Source organism: Erythrolamprus reginae, chromosome 1, assembly GCF_031021105.1.
Source record: "Erythrolamprus reginae isolate rEryReg1 chromosome 1, rEryReg1.hap1, whole genome shotgun sequence".
NCBI classification, from domain to species: Eukaryota; Metazoa; Chordata; class Lepidosauria; order Squamata; family Dipsadidae; genus Erythrolamprus; species Erythrolamprus reginae.
The window spans coordinates 350540147-350554423 of NC_091950.1; the positions used below are offsets into that span (position 1 = coordinate 350540147).

At 40.4% G+C, this 14277-nt stretch overlaps 1 protein-coding gene across 1 annotated transcript in view; it reads left to right on the forward strand.

Annotated features, from left to right (window-relative positions):
• ZFAND3 (zinc finger AN1-type containing 3) overlaps positions 1-14277 on the forward strand; it is a 126695-nt gene that overhangs the window by 76370 nt on the left and 36048 nt on the right. The window contains exon 5 of the mRNA XM_070734264.1: positions 3814-3879. Coding sequence (XP_070590365.1) covers positions 3814-3879 — 66 coding nt within the window. The remainder of the gene's footprint in view (positions 1-3813; positions 3880-14277) is intronic.

A 14277-nucleotide genomic window follows, 5' to 3' on the forward strand; every position in this document is an offset into this window, starting at 1 on the left:
CCAAGCGGGTCCACCCACATGTAGACTACTGCAAAAACAAAAAAAACCTGTACCATAGGAATTTCTGAGCATGCACAGAAATCAAATCGTTTTCAGGTTTTTTTGCATTTTAAAAAAATTCGGCACTGCGCACATGTGCACATGAAAAGTGCCCAGGTGCCCATGAGGCATGGCCATGCAGCGCAGGAGGAAGCGAACTGGCAGTGAGGTAAGTTAGAACCCACCCCTGAGTTTCCTAATAATTTTATTATTTTATGGTTGGGGGTCTTTGGGGAGGGGGGATAGAAGGCAGCCCAGCAACTTTGTAGGGTCCTTAGAATCCTCCCGTCCCCAGCCAGTATCTTCTAAAGGGTAAACAAAGGGCAGTCTGGTAACCTTCATGGGAAGGAGGAGAGGAAAGGGAAGGACATGAATGACAGATAATAAGAATGAACACTAAGAGTGGTGTAACAATAATAGCTGAGAGTGATTCCATCTGCTTTGCCCTGGTAGTGATAGTTAATAGCAATACTCTCCGATTTCCTTAGTGAATTTTTTCATGAATAAAATCATTTTTCAAAAAAGACATTAAAAGGTGCACATATGGCTTTGTTTTTAGCAGGTGCATTGTACTTAGTGTAGGCACCATTTAAGGTGAGTTGATTCCATTGTGGGAAAGGAAAGGAGGAGGAAGGGAAAGGAATGGAACAGGGAAAAGGAAAGGAAAGTTAAGAGGAGGAAAGGAAAGGGAGGGGGGAGGAAAGGAAAGTAATGGAACATGGAAAAGAAAAGGAAAGAAGGAAAGGGGGAGGGGAGGGACTACAGCTAAAGATTTGGAATATTGGACTGACTTTCCCACCAACATTAGCAAGCCACTGTCAGTCTGACCATCTTTGTTTTCCTTCACTCGGATTGACCGAACTTCTTGAGAGAAGGAACACAAAAGAGGTTTCCAGGCTGTGTGCCTGGACCTGGCACTTTCTCTTGGGCCTCCACCCTGAGGCCTCGCAGAAGCAGACGGGCCTGAAAGGCAGCTGAGCCCCCCCCCACCACCACCACCACCAGTGGTCCACGGGATTTAAAATTATGAATTTGGTGCTGCCTGAGGTCCAAATGTTTGGAGAACCCTGGTCTATCACACTCTTGGGTAAAGCGTGTGAGCCATTTCCTCCTTTCAGTGATCCATGAAAGTACATTTACAGTATGTAGATAATAAAGTTGAAAAATTGTGAACAACATTTTTACAGATCTAGAGATACTTTGAGGCTGAGTGTGACAAGGAATTGCTGAGAGGAGAGAGGCCAGGTGAGGCACCCCTTGACATGAGTGACATTGAGTTGGCCCCACCTACCTGGTCACATGACTGGCAACCCACCTCCCACCCAGTCACCTGAGGATCAAGTCACGCCCACAAAATAAGCCACGCCCACAGAGTGGTAGTAAAATTTTAGGAACCCTACCCTGATTTAGAGGCTCTTACCACAGTAGGAAATTTTCATGTTTGTCACTTATCACTTCTTGCTACAAATTTGACCTTTTTCTTGAATACAGAGTTTTCTGGTACAGAATCCCACTTCAGAATTTTCTAAATTTGAGTTGATGTTGGTACAGAAATAATGCTAGAAATTCTGCTCTGAATCATCGGAATCTAAACTTTTTCATAAAGAGTTTTTACATATGTTAGTAAAGGGCATAAAATGATTAATCACATGTTTGAGGGATATTATAGCAACACTTTTATTTATTATGTTTTATTTTTCATTGAGATACCCAGAACTTTATTAGAATATAGAATTTTGTATATGTTTGCATGGCTAATTCTGCAGAGGTAAAATCTTCAAGATTATGAGGAGATGAAATTGACAAAGTAGTTAATAAAGGATGATGTGTTCCTAATTAATCCATTGTGTCTATAGTTGAAAATTAATTGTGTTATGTAAATGTCATGTTAATTAAGGCAGAATAGGAACGTACAATAAATCTTTTACAAAAAACTTTATGTTGGCAACAGTAGGTTGATAGGTTAATGCTTTTCAGCTTACTAAAGTCTCAATTTTTCAGTGATGCCTTGATGATTTACTCCTTAATATAAAGTTCAGTTTTATAGCAGGCATTCAGAAATGTCATTTTCCCAGCAACTTCCACAATCTGAATTCTGTAACTATATGAACATACAGATGATTGGTTTATACATTGTATTTTCAACTATATTCCCAGCCTGATTCTGAACCATAGTTTCCCCACAATGAGAGTCATGATAATAGATTATATATTTGTGTTTATATCAAAATGGAATTTATAACTCACATCTTATTTGTTCATTATAAGATTGCCTATAATTTTAAATTATTTTCAGTTTCTCAAGGTAGATTTTTTTTTTGAACATGTGGGTAACTGCTATCAGAGGTTTAATCAAGCTTGATTAAATCTTATACACTATAGAACTTAAGACTACAAATGAGTCCAGAAATTCCATTGCTAAACGATGCTGGCGTAAAACAAAGCATCACATGACTACATCACTTAGTGACTGCAAGTTTGATACCCCCAGCTTCTTCTTATCCAAGAATCATGAGTTATTAAGGAAAGGAAATCCCAGGTCAGGGGGGGGCTGCCATAAAAGGGGTTGGGAGGGCCCTGGGAGAGCTGGTGCAGACTGCACAAGAGTTGAGCAGTACTGCCGGCGCAGCACCACTTAGGACTGCAGGAGACTGCAGTGTCCCTCACCTGCCTTAACAGTACCTTTGCCCAGAACTCCAGTTACCCCCCCCCCCCACAGCCCTGCATTCCACAGGCTCTGCTACACTCAGCTAATCTTTGCAGTTTTTCTCTTGCTACTCACAAGTTAGCAGGGAACACTGCAACAGCTATAACTTTGGGCACTATTTGTGTGTTTTCATCATAATTTTGAACAATCACTGAACAAATGTTCATAGGTTGAGGGCTATCTATAACTCCTTTTTCTTAATTTCTTTTCTTCCATTTCTTATAAATATACTGGTTATTTTAATACACATATATAAACACACCCACACACCTCAAAAAAAGCACATCAAATAGGCCATACCACTGCCAAACTATGATTGCCTCCTAAAAGGCAGGCAGAATCAAGTCCTGTAAGATTTCAGGGGGATTGCTGTTCCAAAGGACAGGAGCAATGACAGAAAAGTAATGTCTCATGTTCCATTAGATGAGGCTGCTGAAATAGCGGGGCTTGGAGCGTGTCAGACTTATTAGATCTTAAAAGTATCTACTTCAACATCAACAATGTGGTTGCTGCCTGTGTATGGCATCCATTGATCTCCAAAGCAATATTAAAGCAAAATGGTGGTATTGATGACAGTCATTTTTTTAAGTTAAATGGCTAAAATTTCTATTTATAAGAAGCCAAATACAATTTGAAAAGTATTTAATCACTCGTGTTTTAATATGTCAAAGTTTTGATTTTCATTTGTTTTATTGGCATTCACGGTGTTACATGAAAGTGCATGAATGATGTCTGCTATCTAAAAGATTTCCTTATCCCAGTAGATTAACCCTGGAAATCTAAACTTTGGTTAACTATGAATTTTATTTACCAAATAAAAAGGAAACCATATGGCAGTCATGAAGTTGGGGTTATTATATGTGGATCTTAGGCAAAATAAAGATGAAACAGAAAGGAATGGTTAATGGAGAGAAAAATAGCCTTATCACTGTTTATTCTTTCTTTTATCTTTTCCCACATTTATGTTGTGATTCATGTAACAAATATCCAAGAAATAGTTTTTTTCTGAATTACCATTATTGAAATGCTAATACTACTATAATTAATTGATTGATTTCTATTTCTAGGTGGGCCATGCACAGATAAAGCTCATGTTTCCTTAACCACAGCAACCAAAAGATCTTGTGATTCAGGTAAATTTTATTTTTAAAAGAATATACCGTATTTTTCGGAGTATAAGACATACTGGACTATAAGATGCACCTAGATTTTAGAGGAGGAAACAAGGAAAAAAGTATTCTGAACCAAATGGTGTAGTAATATATTATTTAATAATACTTTTTACAACATGTATAATTTCTACAATCATGTAAAGTCAACAGTGGTATTAAGAACCATTCATCACTGTCATTAAGAAATGAGGAGAGACTTTAAGGTTCAAGCATTCCTCTAATTTTCTGGAAACACCAAGAACTCCTCATCGTCGATGATGTCAGAGTTTAGGACCTCAGTTGCTCACAATCACTGATATCACTTTCTTCTCTACCTTCCTAAATGATATCATATTCCATTCCATCTAAGGCATTGCTAATGTCACATTTTTTGAAGGACCGTGTAACAATTTCGTCATTCACTAAGTTCCCTGATGTTTTCACCCATTCACAAACTTAAGTGATAGTGGGCCTTCTCATTAGTCCAGTGGGTGTCAGATCATGATTACCAGCAGCCATCCATTTGTTCCAGTCTTCTCACATGTACACTTTGAATGGCTTGTTGATGGATACGTCAAGAGATTGCAACTGGCTGGTAAGACACCCAAGAATTAAAGCTAGATGAGTCTTCACTTCTTTGAATCTTTGTGGTTTCACTAATATATGCTCTAAACTGGTTGAGCACTAATAAAGCTGGTTTTCTCAAAAACCCTCCAATACATTTGTACCACCCTTTTTCAATCCATACTTTCATGCCATGTTCGTCCATCCATCCTTTCTCATGGACATGCACAACAGCACCTCTTGGAATCAATTCTTTTGGGAATGTTTTCCTTTTAAATGTAATGTGTTTTCTCATGTCCTGAGGTTTTCAGTGTTAGGTATGCTTTTGGCACCTTTCACGTCCTATTTGATGGCATATCAAAAGTTAGAGGGACTTCATATTCCTAATCTGGCCAATTTCTGAAGCACCACAATAGTGGTCAAGTAAAATCCTGAATACCTTTTTGTGTAGCAATGCGTTTGGCTTCATACATGAACATTTTTGAGGTGACTGCAAAGCCACTGTTCCGGTGACCTTTGATCTAGTCTCTCATGTCCTCCTCTTAACTGTGGCCACTTTTCAGAAAGCCCATGAAAGTTGTGCTTGCTTATATACTTTACTTTTTGCAGTTTCCTCCACTCTTATTTTTTTTCAGTTGGAGGTGGTCCAAAATATTTCTCTGCTGCTCTGTTTCCGTGTTCCTCAGCATATTTCACAATTTGCAGCTTGAAAGAGATTTTGTATGCTTGCCTTTTTGGCTTTGACATTTTTCTGCAAGAAAGAACAATAATGTGTCCTTTATAACAATACAAAGCACTGTAGCTGAAACCATGTTCATACATTCATACGCACATTCCCCCGTCCTAAACTTCAAAGTTGACAGCTTTAAGACTTCAACTCCCAGAATTCCTCCTCCAGTCATGTTAGCTCAGGAAGTGGAGTTGAAGTTCACATGTCTTAAAGCTGTCATGTTTAAAGACCCTTGCCCCCCCTTAACCATTTACAAACAGGGATAACCTGTCAAGCATTGATGGGGTTGCGGGCCCAAGTGAGAATACTCCTGCAACATCCCAGCAGTAGCGATTAGAGGGCGATGCTCCCTCAACCTCCCCACAGCAGCGATGGGATGGCAGCCTTATGGATCCTGGGAGTAGGTGAGGGAGGCAGGTGGCGGCAGATTCTCAGATGGCCTGGAAGCAGGGGAGGAAAGCAAATGGCAGTGGCAGATCCTCAGCCCAGGAGCAGTTATGGGAGGCTTTGGGGCAGCAGCTCGGGCAGTGGCGATGGGGTGGTAGATAAGGATTCTCCTCAATTTATAGCAAATGGTTCCCCAGAACCTTTTGAATTTCACTTTTCTGATTGGCGGTTAGATCAGCCTTCCAGAAAACTGCCAATCAGCTGCCTGTTGCTGCCCATTGCCGCCACTGCCACCATCACACCAATCCCCCCCCCCCCTTTTCCCCAGGTTTGGCTAATTCAACAACATTCGGAATATAAGATGCATCCATATTTTCACCCTCTTTTAGGGGGGCAAAGGTGCATCTTATACTCCGAAAAATACGGTATATTATTAAAGAATAATGTCCCGGTCACTAGGCTTTTCAACTGGCCTAGAGAAAGACCTCATTCATAAAATCCTTGTTTCTTCTATTTCAAGCCATCACATCACATTTCATTTCATGTTATGCGTTTAATAATATAATTTACCAGTGGAAGTGGTGAGGGAGGGTAAAGTCAGCAGAAACTACAGGTGTTCCTACAAAAGCACCAATCTAATTCAATCCTCATTCTTCCCCTGGAGGAAAAAAGATAAAATATGGACTTTATTAGAGCACTACCGCTGGAAGTTGCCTTGCAACTTCCATAATCAAAAGGATACAAGTGCCTTTTGCTTATTTGTCTGATATCCATCTTCTCCAGTGATGTAAACTGCTTTCTGGATAAAATGTTCCAGAAGTTACTTCATATATTACTTATTAGGAAATGCATCATTGACTTCTGAATTCACCAGACAAACCATTCTTTGCAAGGTGAGGTGGAAAGCAATACTTTGTAGTGTCCTCCAATGTGGCAAAATAAATAATATGGAGTGAAGGATTAATTCCTTCATACCACATGACCTGATTTGGCAAGCCTGTAAATTGAAGGTAAAAGTAAAGTTTGAGTTGGATTCAACCCCTTGTCACAACATATTGATGTTGTTTTCTTCACAATACAAAAGTGGTTTGCATTATTTTGGGATGTTTTTTGATTTCTTGATTCTTAAAGCCTTTCAATTTCCCTTTCAAGTATTAAACAAGATCATCTCAGCATAGTTTTATAAAAATTCAAGGGATACATGATATTATGATAGATACCTTTTAAAAACACTGAAACCCAACGGATTATATTCAATTAGAAATCATACAGAATTGCATTCCCAGCATTTGTTTATGTATAATGCAAACACAATAAAAAATATATTATAGAATTAAAATTATCCTCAACCTTCAACAAAATCTGAAGTCGATTGGAGTTGGGAAGTATGATTTTGGGTCAAGTCATTCTCTCAGCCAAATGTACCTCACATGGATATAGTAACGAAAATAAGAGGATAGAAGTATTAAGTATGTTCACCACTTTGAGTTATATATAAAAAGGTAGTATAAAATATAATCATAGCTTAATAGTCTACCTGGTTTCATAATTATGGTAAGATGTGATACAGCAGCTACTCTAAGGCACTCTGTATAATTCATGACAGAACTCTGAGGGAAGAACCCCTAAATGCTTATTTTAAAAGAACTTTAAACCCCACTTTCTCTGATAAACTGCATCATCACCATCATATAAGTGGTGAAAACTAAAAATTCCTAAATACAGATTTATGAAACATCTGCATTAATATCAACATTTCTGTATTAATTTCAGAATAGTAAATTTAGTATATTTTTCAAATGCATACGGATGTTTAGTATTCTGAAGCATTTCAATGAAATATGTTAACATTGAAACTCAGTACAGATTCCCTGGGCCTTTCTGTTTTTTTAAGTAGTGCTGGAACTTAAACTGCTTCTATTTATTTGGGATCAGAGGAGAAGATGGTACAATCCCTGTACAAAAATAAAAACAATGTCATATTTTTTCTTCATTTGGGATTCATGAGATTGAATTGCCGTAAATCCAGAAGGATTATGGAAATATACAAAGAAGATATATAGAGCCAGTTTGGTCTAGTGATTAAGGTACAGACTAGATCATGAGTTCAAGTTTCACCTTAATCATGAAAGCCAATTGTTTGACCCTGAGCCAGTCATACTCTTTAACCCCTCTCACCTCACAGGACTGTTGGGAAAATAAAGAATTGGATATGTTTGCCATCTTGTGTTATTTGTAAAAATAATAAAGGCAGGATGTAAATGAATAAATAAACAGCTCTTCCAAACTAAATAAAATGATGTGGCAGATGTGATCTGCCATCAAGATGTGGCAGAAAACAATGATGATAAGTAACATGGGGTGACTTGGGGGAGGCAAGTTCAGAAAATAGTGAAGTGCATGTGGGAGTTTAAGCAGAGGCAAATAAGGCAGGGTGGCAGAGCCTCGTTTTCTGAAAGGAGCTTGACAGGCCCACCTGGGAAGAAGGTAGTGGGACAAAGCAATGTTTGCACAGGGCAGGAGAAGTGTGAAGTCCTGACCTACAGGATGGCCTTCACCTAATGACCCACTACCAGGACTGCTATCTCTAAGCAGTGTGGTCATATGATGTTTCACCTAATGACCATTTCACTTGGAAATTCCAGTTGTCAGTCAACCCAGTTATGATTGTTAAATAAGGACTATCTACAGAAAGCACAGAAGTTATAATTCCATAGTAATTATCCTTTATTAAGTATAATTAGTCTTTAACTTACAATCACAATTGAACCAAGAAGTTATGTTGCTAAGTGAGAAATTTGTTAAGTGAATTTTGGCCGATTTGATAACTTTTCTTGCCACAGCTGTGAAGTGAATCACTACCGTTGTTAAATTAGTAAGGCGGTTGTTAAGTGAATCTGGCTTCCCCATTGACTTTGCTTGCCAGAAGGTTATAAAAGATGATCTCGGGACACTGCAACTGTCTTAAACACAAACCAGTTATCAAGCATCCAAAATGTAAATCATGTGACCATGGGCTGCTGCAACAGTAATAAGTATGAAAAATGGCCATAAGTCACTTTTTTCAGTGCTGTTGTAATTTTGAATGGTCACTAAATCAACTGTTGTAAGTTGAGGACTATCTGTGGTATTTATCTTGATTGAGGGCAGAAGCAATGATAGAATCTTTAACATTCTGGCAGTGATATGCTTTGAAGTTGTGGAAAATAAATAGAAACATAGAAGATTGGCGGCAGAAAAAGACCTCGGTCCATCTAACCTGCCCTTATAGTATTTCCTGTATTTAATCTTAGGATGGATATATGTTTATCCCAGGCATGTTTAAATTCAGCTACTGTGGATTTACCAACCACGTCTGCTAGAAGTTTGTTCTAAATGTAAGGGAAATATCAAATGCATTGGTTAATTTATTGAAGCTAACTGTATTCTTAAACTTTTCTTGTTCCTATTTTTTAAACAAAACCAGCAAGGGAAAAATATTCTCTTAATATTATTATTTAGATAGCCTATTGCTCTACGATAGTAAAACTCTTGCTTTTATTTTAAAAACACAAGCTAACTTTAAAAAGAAAGAAAAACAACAACCAAGTAAGTCTTGTTTAGTTGACCTTTAAGGTGCTGTTTAAATAACTTTTTGGTATTTGACTGATGGAGAACACTATGTTACAAATCCAGCTATCCCTGTGCCTTTGCTATTAGACATGGAGTACTAGTACAATAATGTAATGTACATCATCAGTCCTGTCATTGACAGTTCCCATTAATGACACTTTTTTTCCTTCCTCTGCTCAGTTCTCATTTGTACTAATGGAATGGCACATGAAGCAAAGCTGTAAATAAAAGTCATTACCTAATAGGTAGGCACTGAAGTGGAACGTACAGGAGCTGAGGCATAGAAACTGTATTACTGCTCATCAGCAATTATAAACAGGATAAAGTGTTTGGGACTTACACTAACATAGGAAAGACTATTTGATGCTAGGAGATGATAATGGATCAAGGTAGCATGATGGATGTTGATGAAATTTTACTGTCCCATCTTGCTGGCTGTTTCCAATATTAGTTACTCTTCTCTTTGTTATTTTCATATTATTGGGATGGGGGGAGGCAGAAGAACTAGATTTTATCCAAAAGTTGGAAAGGCGGCTTGTATATTGGATTAGATCACAGGAGTTGTATTCCCTTTATTGATAGAATATCAGGAGTGGAATTCAGCAGGCTCTGGAGAACCGGTAGCAGAAGTTTGGAGTAGTTTGGAGAACCGGCAAATACCACTTCTGGCTGACTCTAGAATGGGATGGGAATGGAGATTTTGCAATATCCTTCCCCCAGGAGTGGGGAAAGAATAGAGATTTCTCCTGTGCGCTGCTGTGAGAGTGCAAGCAATGGGTTAAATCTCGGTCAGATGATAGGGACTGAGTTGATTAATCTAATAGAAACATGCCCTCTGTGTATCCCTGGAGAAGCCCACCAGTTTCAAAATTCAGTTGGTGAAAGAGGGACATGTATTTTACTAACTCTACCGATTGATTTTTGCTATTGCTTGGACTCTCCTTTAATAAAGTTAAGGTTTGTTTCTAATTGCTAAAGAATGTGCTGGTTAGTTGGTGCACTAATGAGAACCACCACTCCTACTGGATACTGGAGTTCCTGCCCTGTGGGTCTATATTCCTGGGGGTGGGGGCATTAATATGGCTGAAGGTCCCTGCCCTAAGGGATGATACCCGGTCTGAGGCTTCCTAAATTGTTTTTACTTTCCATGCAGTCCCTGACTCATGAGGCCAACGCCAGCCTCCTCCTCCCCTTCCCTCTCCTCTGCTGCAACAAAGAGGGAATTCCTTTCATTAAGTGAAATTCACTTTAGGAAAGGAATTTCCCTTGCTGTTGCAGGTGCTAATAAGCTTTTCACCCACAGCTCTTTACTTGATTGAATTACCTTCAGCCTGCTGGAACCATTTTGAATACTGTTGTTGCACAGATTCCATGTGAAAGTGGTGGGCATTTAAATGGCCAATAACTGAAGAGTTTATCGCACTCAATGATGGCAGCCATTTTGGGGTTGTCTAAAGTGCCTCTGATCATTTTCAAACAAACAGTGTTGTTTGAGACCGTTTTGACCCCAAAGGTCATATTACCAGGGATCTGACCGTCAAGACAAGTTCAACAATAGAAACAGAGGCCTCTCCTTTCATTTCTTGGCTATAGTCCCCATCTGTGGTGATCTTGGAGCACAGAAAAATAAAATCTTTCTCTACCTCCATTTCTTTCCCATCTATTTGTCCAGAATTAAGAGGGCCGGATGCCATGATCTTAGTTTTCTTAATGTTGAGTTTCAAGCCAACTTTTGCACTCTCCTTCATCCTATCAAGAGGCTCTTTAGTTCCTCTTCACTTTCTGCCATTAGAATGGTATCATCTGCATATCTGAGGTTGTTGATATTTTCCCGGCAATCTTAATTCCAACTTTTGATTCATCTAGCTCTAACTTTTTCATGATATGCTCGGCATATAAGTTAAATAGGCACGACAGCCTTGCAAACCCCTTTCCCAATTTTGAATCAATCATTCCGTGTTCAGTTCTCACTGTTGGCTCTTAAGCCGCCTATAGGTTTCTCAAGAATCAAATTAGATGGTCTGGTACTCCCATCTCTTTAAGAACTTGCCACAATTTTTTGTGATCCACATAATCAAAAGCTTTAGCATAGTCAATGAAGCAAAAGTAGATTTTTTCTGGAACTCTCTAGCTTTCTCCATGATCCAGCGTACATTGGCAATTTGATCTCTAGTTCCTCTGCCTCTTCAAAATCCTGCTTTTACTTTTGATAGTTGTCATCCACATACTGCTGGAGCCTAGCATGTAGGATTTTAAGCATAACTTTACTAGAATGAAATGAGTGCAATGGAGCAACATATATGGGTATGTGCATAATTTTGTATTTATTCTGTGATGATTATGTAGTGTATATTGGAGGTGGTAACCCTTTGAAAACTATGCAACGAAATTTCATTTTAATGTATGCCGATAAGTACGTTCAAAATGACAATAAAGTTATTCTATTCCATTCTATTCTATTCTATTCTATTTTCAATTAACACAAACTTAATTCTCTTGCTATTTATCACAGCTCTGGAATGAACATTCCAAAGGGTGGGAGAGAAGGGTGAAAAAGCTGAAATAAAATTGTAAAACATTCATGGTCATGTGATTTTTTTTCCATTTAGCAACCATATCACTTGGTAATTGATTTGCAGGTCCCAATTGTGATTGCAAAACAAGGTGTATTTTGTTTTTGACTATACCCTATTATTCTGGAGCTGCCAGTAGATCAAACTATAACTACTTTTTGCTTCTGAATTCTAGCTTCTTTAATTACCATCAGCATCTTTCTTTTGCAATCTGTACTTGCTACATAAAATTCACGATTGTTTAATTTTGATGACTAAAATTCCTTTTTTAGAAATAGCTAAAGAACTGTGGCTGTGATGTTCATGAAAGGTTCATTAGTTACTGCCCTTACTGATGTTTGCCCAGTCAATTGCATTAAGAAATGTCAATCTCTCAGGCTATATGTCTTTTATAATAAAAAATATCTTGTGATATGCCTCAAATACTGTCATGTCCAAGATTAAACTGACTGCAAGATTCTAGAAACATTTTATATCTGATACTTTCCAGATAGAAATGTACCAAGGCATTGGATAACAAAAGAGGAAATTTTTGTTGAAGAAGTTACTATATTTTTCATACTATAAGACACACTGGAGTATAAGATGCACCTAGATTTCGAAGAGGACAACAATAAAAAAAATAGTTTTGGGGCTCTGAATGTTTAGATTTTGCCCCCCGCCCCCCCCCAGGAGCACTCTGCAAGCCTCCCAAACTCTCTGTGCATCCCATTTTTATGAAAAATTGACTCGTTTTTGAGACAAACAGCCCCGTTTTTGGCCTCTTGAGCCTCCCATGAGTCCCGTTTTTGCCCTCCCAGCCCCTAGGAGCATTCTGCAGGCCTCCCAAATCCTCTGCATGTTCTGTTTTTGCGAAAACAGGCCCATTTTTGGCAACAAGAGGACACGGGGGGGGGGGGGGGGTTGGGAGGCCAAAAATGCCTGTATTCGGTCAATAAGACGCATCCAAATTTTCTCCCACTTTTAAGGGGTGTGTGCATCTTATACTCTGAAAAATACAGTACAGTGGTACCTCAAGATACAAACCCGTCTTACGAACAACTCGAGATACGAACCCGGGGTTCAGAAAAAAATTGCCTCTTCTTACGAACTTTTTTTGTGTTACGAACGCCAAACCCGAACTTCCGGGTTCGGCGTTTGGGAGGCTGCTGGGAAGCCCCCCGGCTGTTTTAAAAGGTGACAGCCGGGCGGCAGGGCTTCCCAGCAGCCTCCAAATGCCGAACCCGGAAGTTCGGGTTTGGCATTCGGCTTTGGGAGGCTGCTGGGAAGCCGCCCAGCTGTTTTAAAAGGTGACAGCCGGGCTGGGGAGCTTCCCAGCAGCCTCCCGAACCCCGAACCCGGAAGTTCGGCAAAAGTTTGGGGTTCGGGAGGCTGCTGGGAAGCCCCCCAGCCCGGCTGTGACCTTTTAAAACAGCCGGGCGGCTTCCCAGCAGCCTCCCGAAGCCGAACATGGAAGTTCGGGTTTGGCGTTCGGCTTCGGGAGGCTGCTGGGAAGCCGCCCGGCTGTTTTAAAAGGTGACATCCGGGTGGCTTCCCAGCAGCCTCCGAATGCGGAAGTTCGGGTTTGGCGTTCGGCTTCGGGAGGCTGCTGGGAAGCCGCCCGGCTGTTTTAAAAGGTGACAGCCGGGCTGGGGGGTTTCCCAGCAGCCTCCTGAACCCTGAACTTTTGCCGAACTTCCGGGTTCGGGGTTTGGGAGGCTGCTGGGAAGCCCCCCAGCCCGGCTGTGACCTTTTAAAACAGCCGGGGGGCTTCCCAGCAGCCTCCGAACGCGGAAGTTCGGTTTTGGCGTTCGGCTTCAGGAGGCTGCTGGGAAGCCCCCCGGCTGTTTTAAAAGGTCACAGCCGGGCTGGGGGGCTTCCCAGCAGCCTCCCGAACCCCAAACCCGGAAGTTCGGCAAAAGTTTGGGGGTTCGGGAGGCTGCTGGGAAGCCCCCCAGCCCGGCTGTGACCTTTTAAAACAGCCGGGCGGCTTCCCAGCAGCCTCCCGAAGCCGAACGTCAAACCCGAACTTCTGCATTCGGCGTTCGGATGCTGCTGGGAAGCCCCGCCGCCCGGCTGTCATCTTTTAAAACAGCCTGGGGGCTTCTCGGCGGCCTCCCGAATGCCGAACCCGGAAGTTCGGGTTTGGCGTTCGGCATTCAGGAGGTCGCTGAGAAGCTCCCAGGCTGTTTTAAAAGGTGACAGCCGGGCGACAGCGGTTTTTTGCCGGGGGGGGGGTTTGGTTGCACGGATTAATTGACTTTACATTGTTTCTTATGGGAAACAATGTTTCGTCTTACGAACCTTTCATCTTACGAACCTCCCCCTGGAACCAATTAGGTTCGTAAGACGAGGTATGACTGTATATCATAAAAATCTATGTATGTGTATTTATGTAATTTTAAGTTTTGTCTAATTATAAAAGCTCTCTTAATTTTTATTTTTATTGTTTTAATGAAACCAGAAGAAAGGAAAGGTTTCATGTCATCCTCAACTTCACCTAAACTGGAAGTCTTCCTTTCTGTTTTTTAAAAA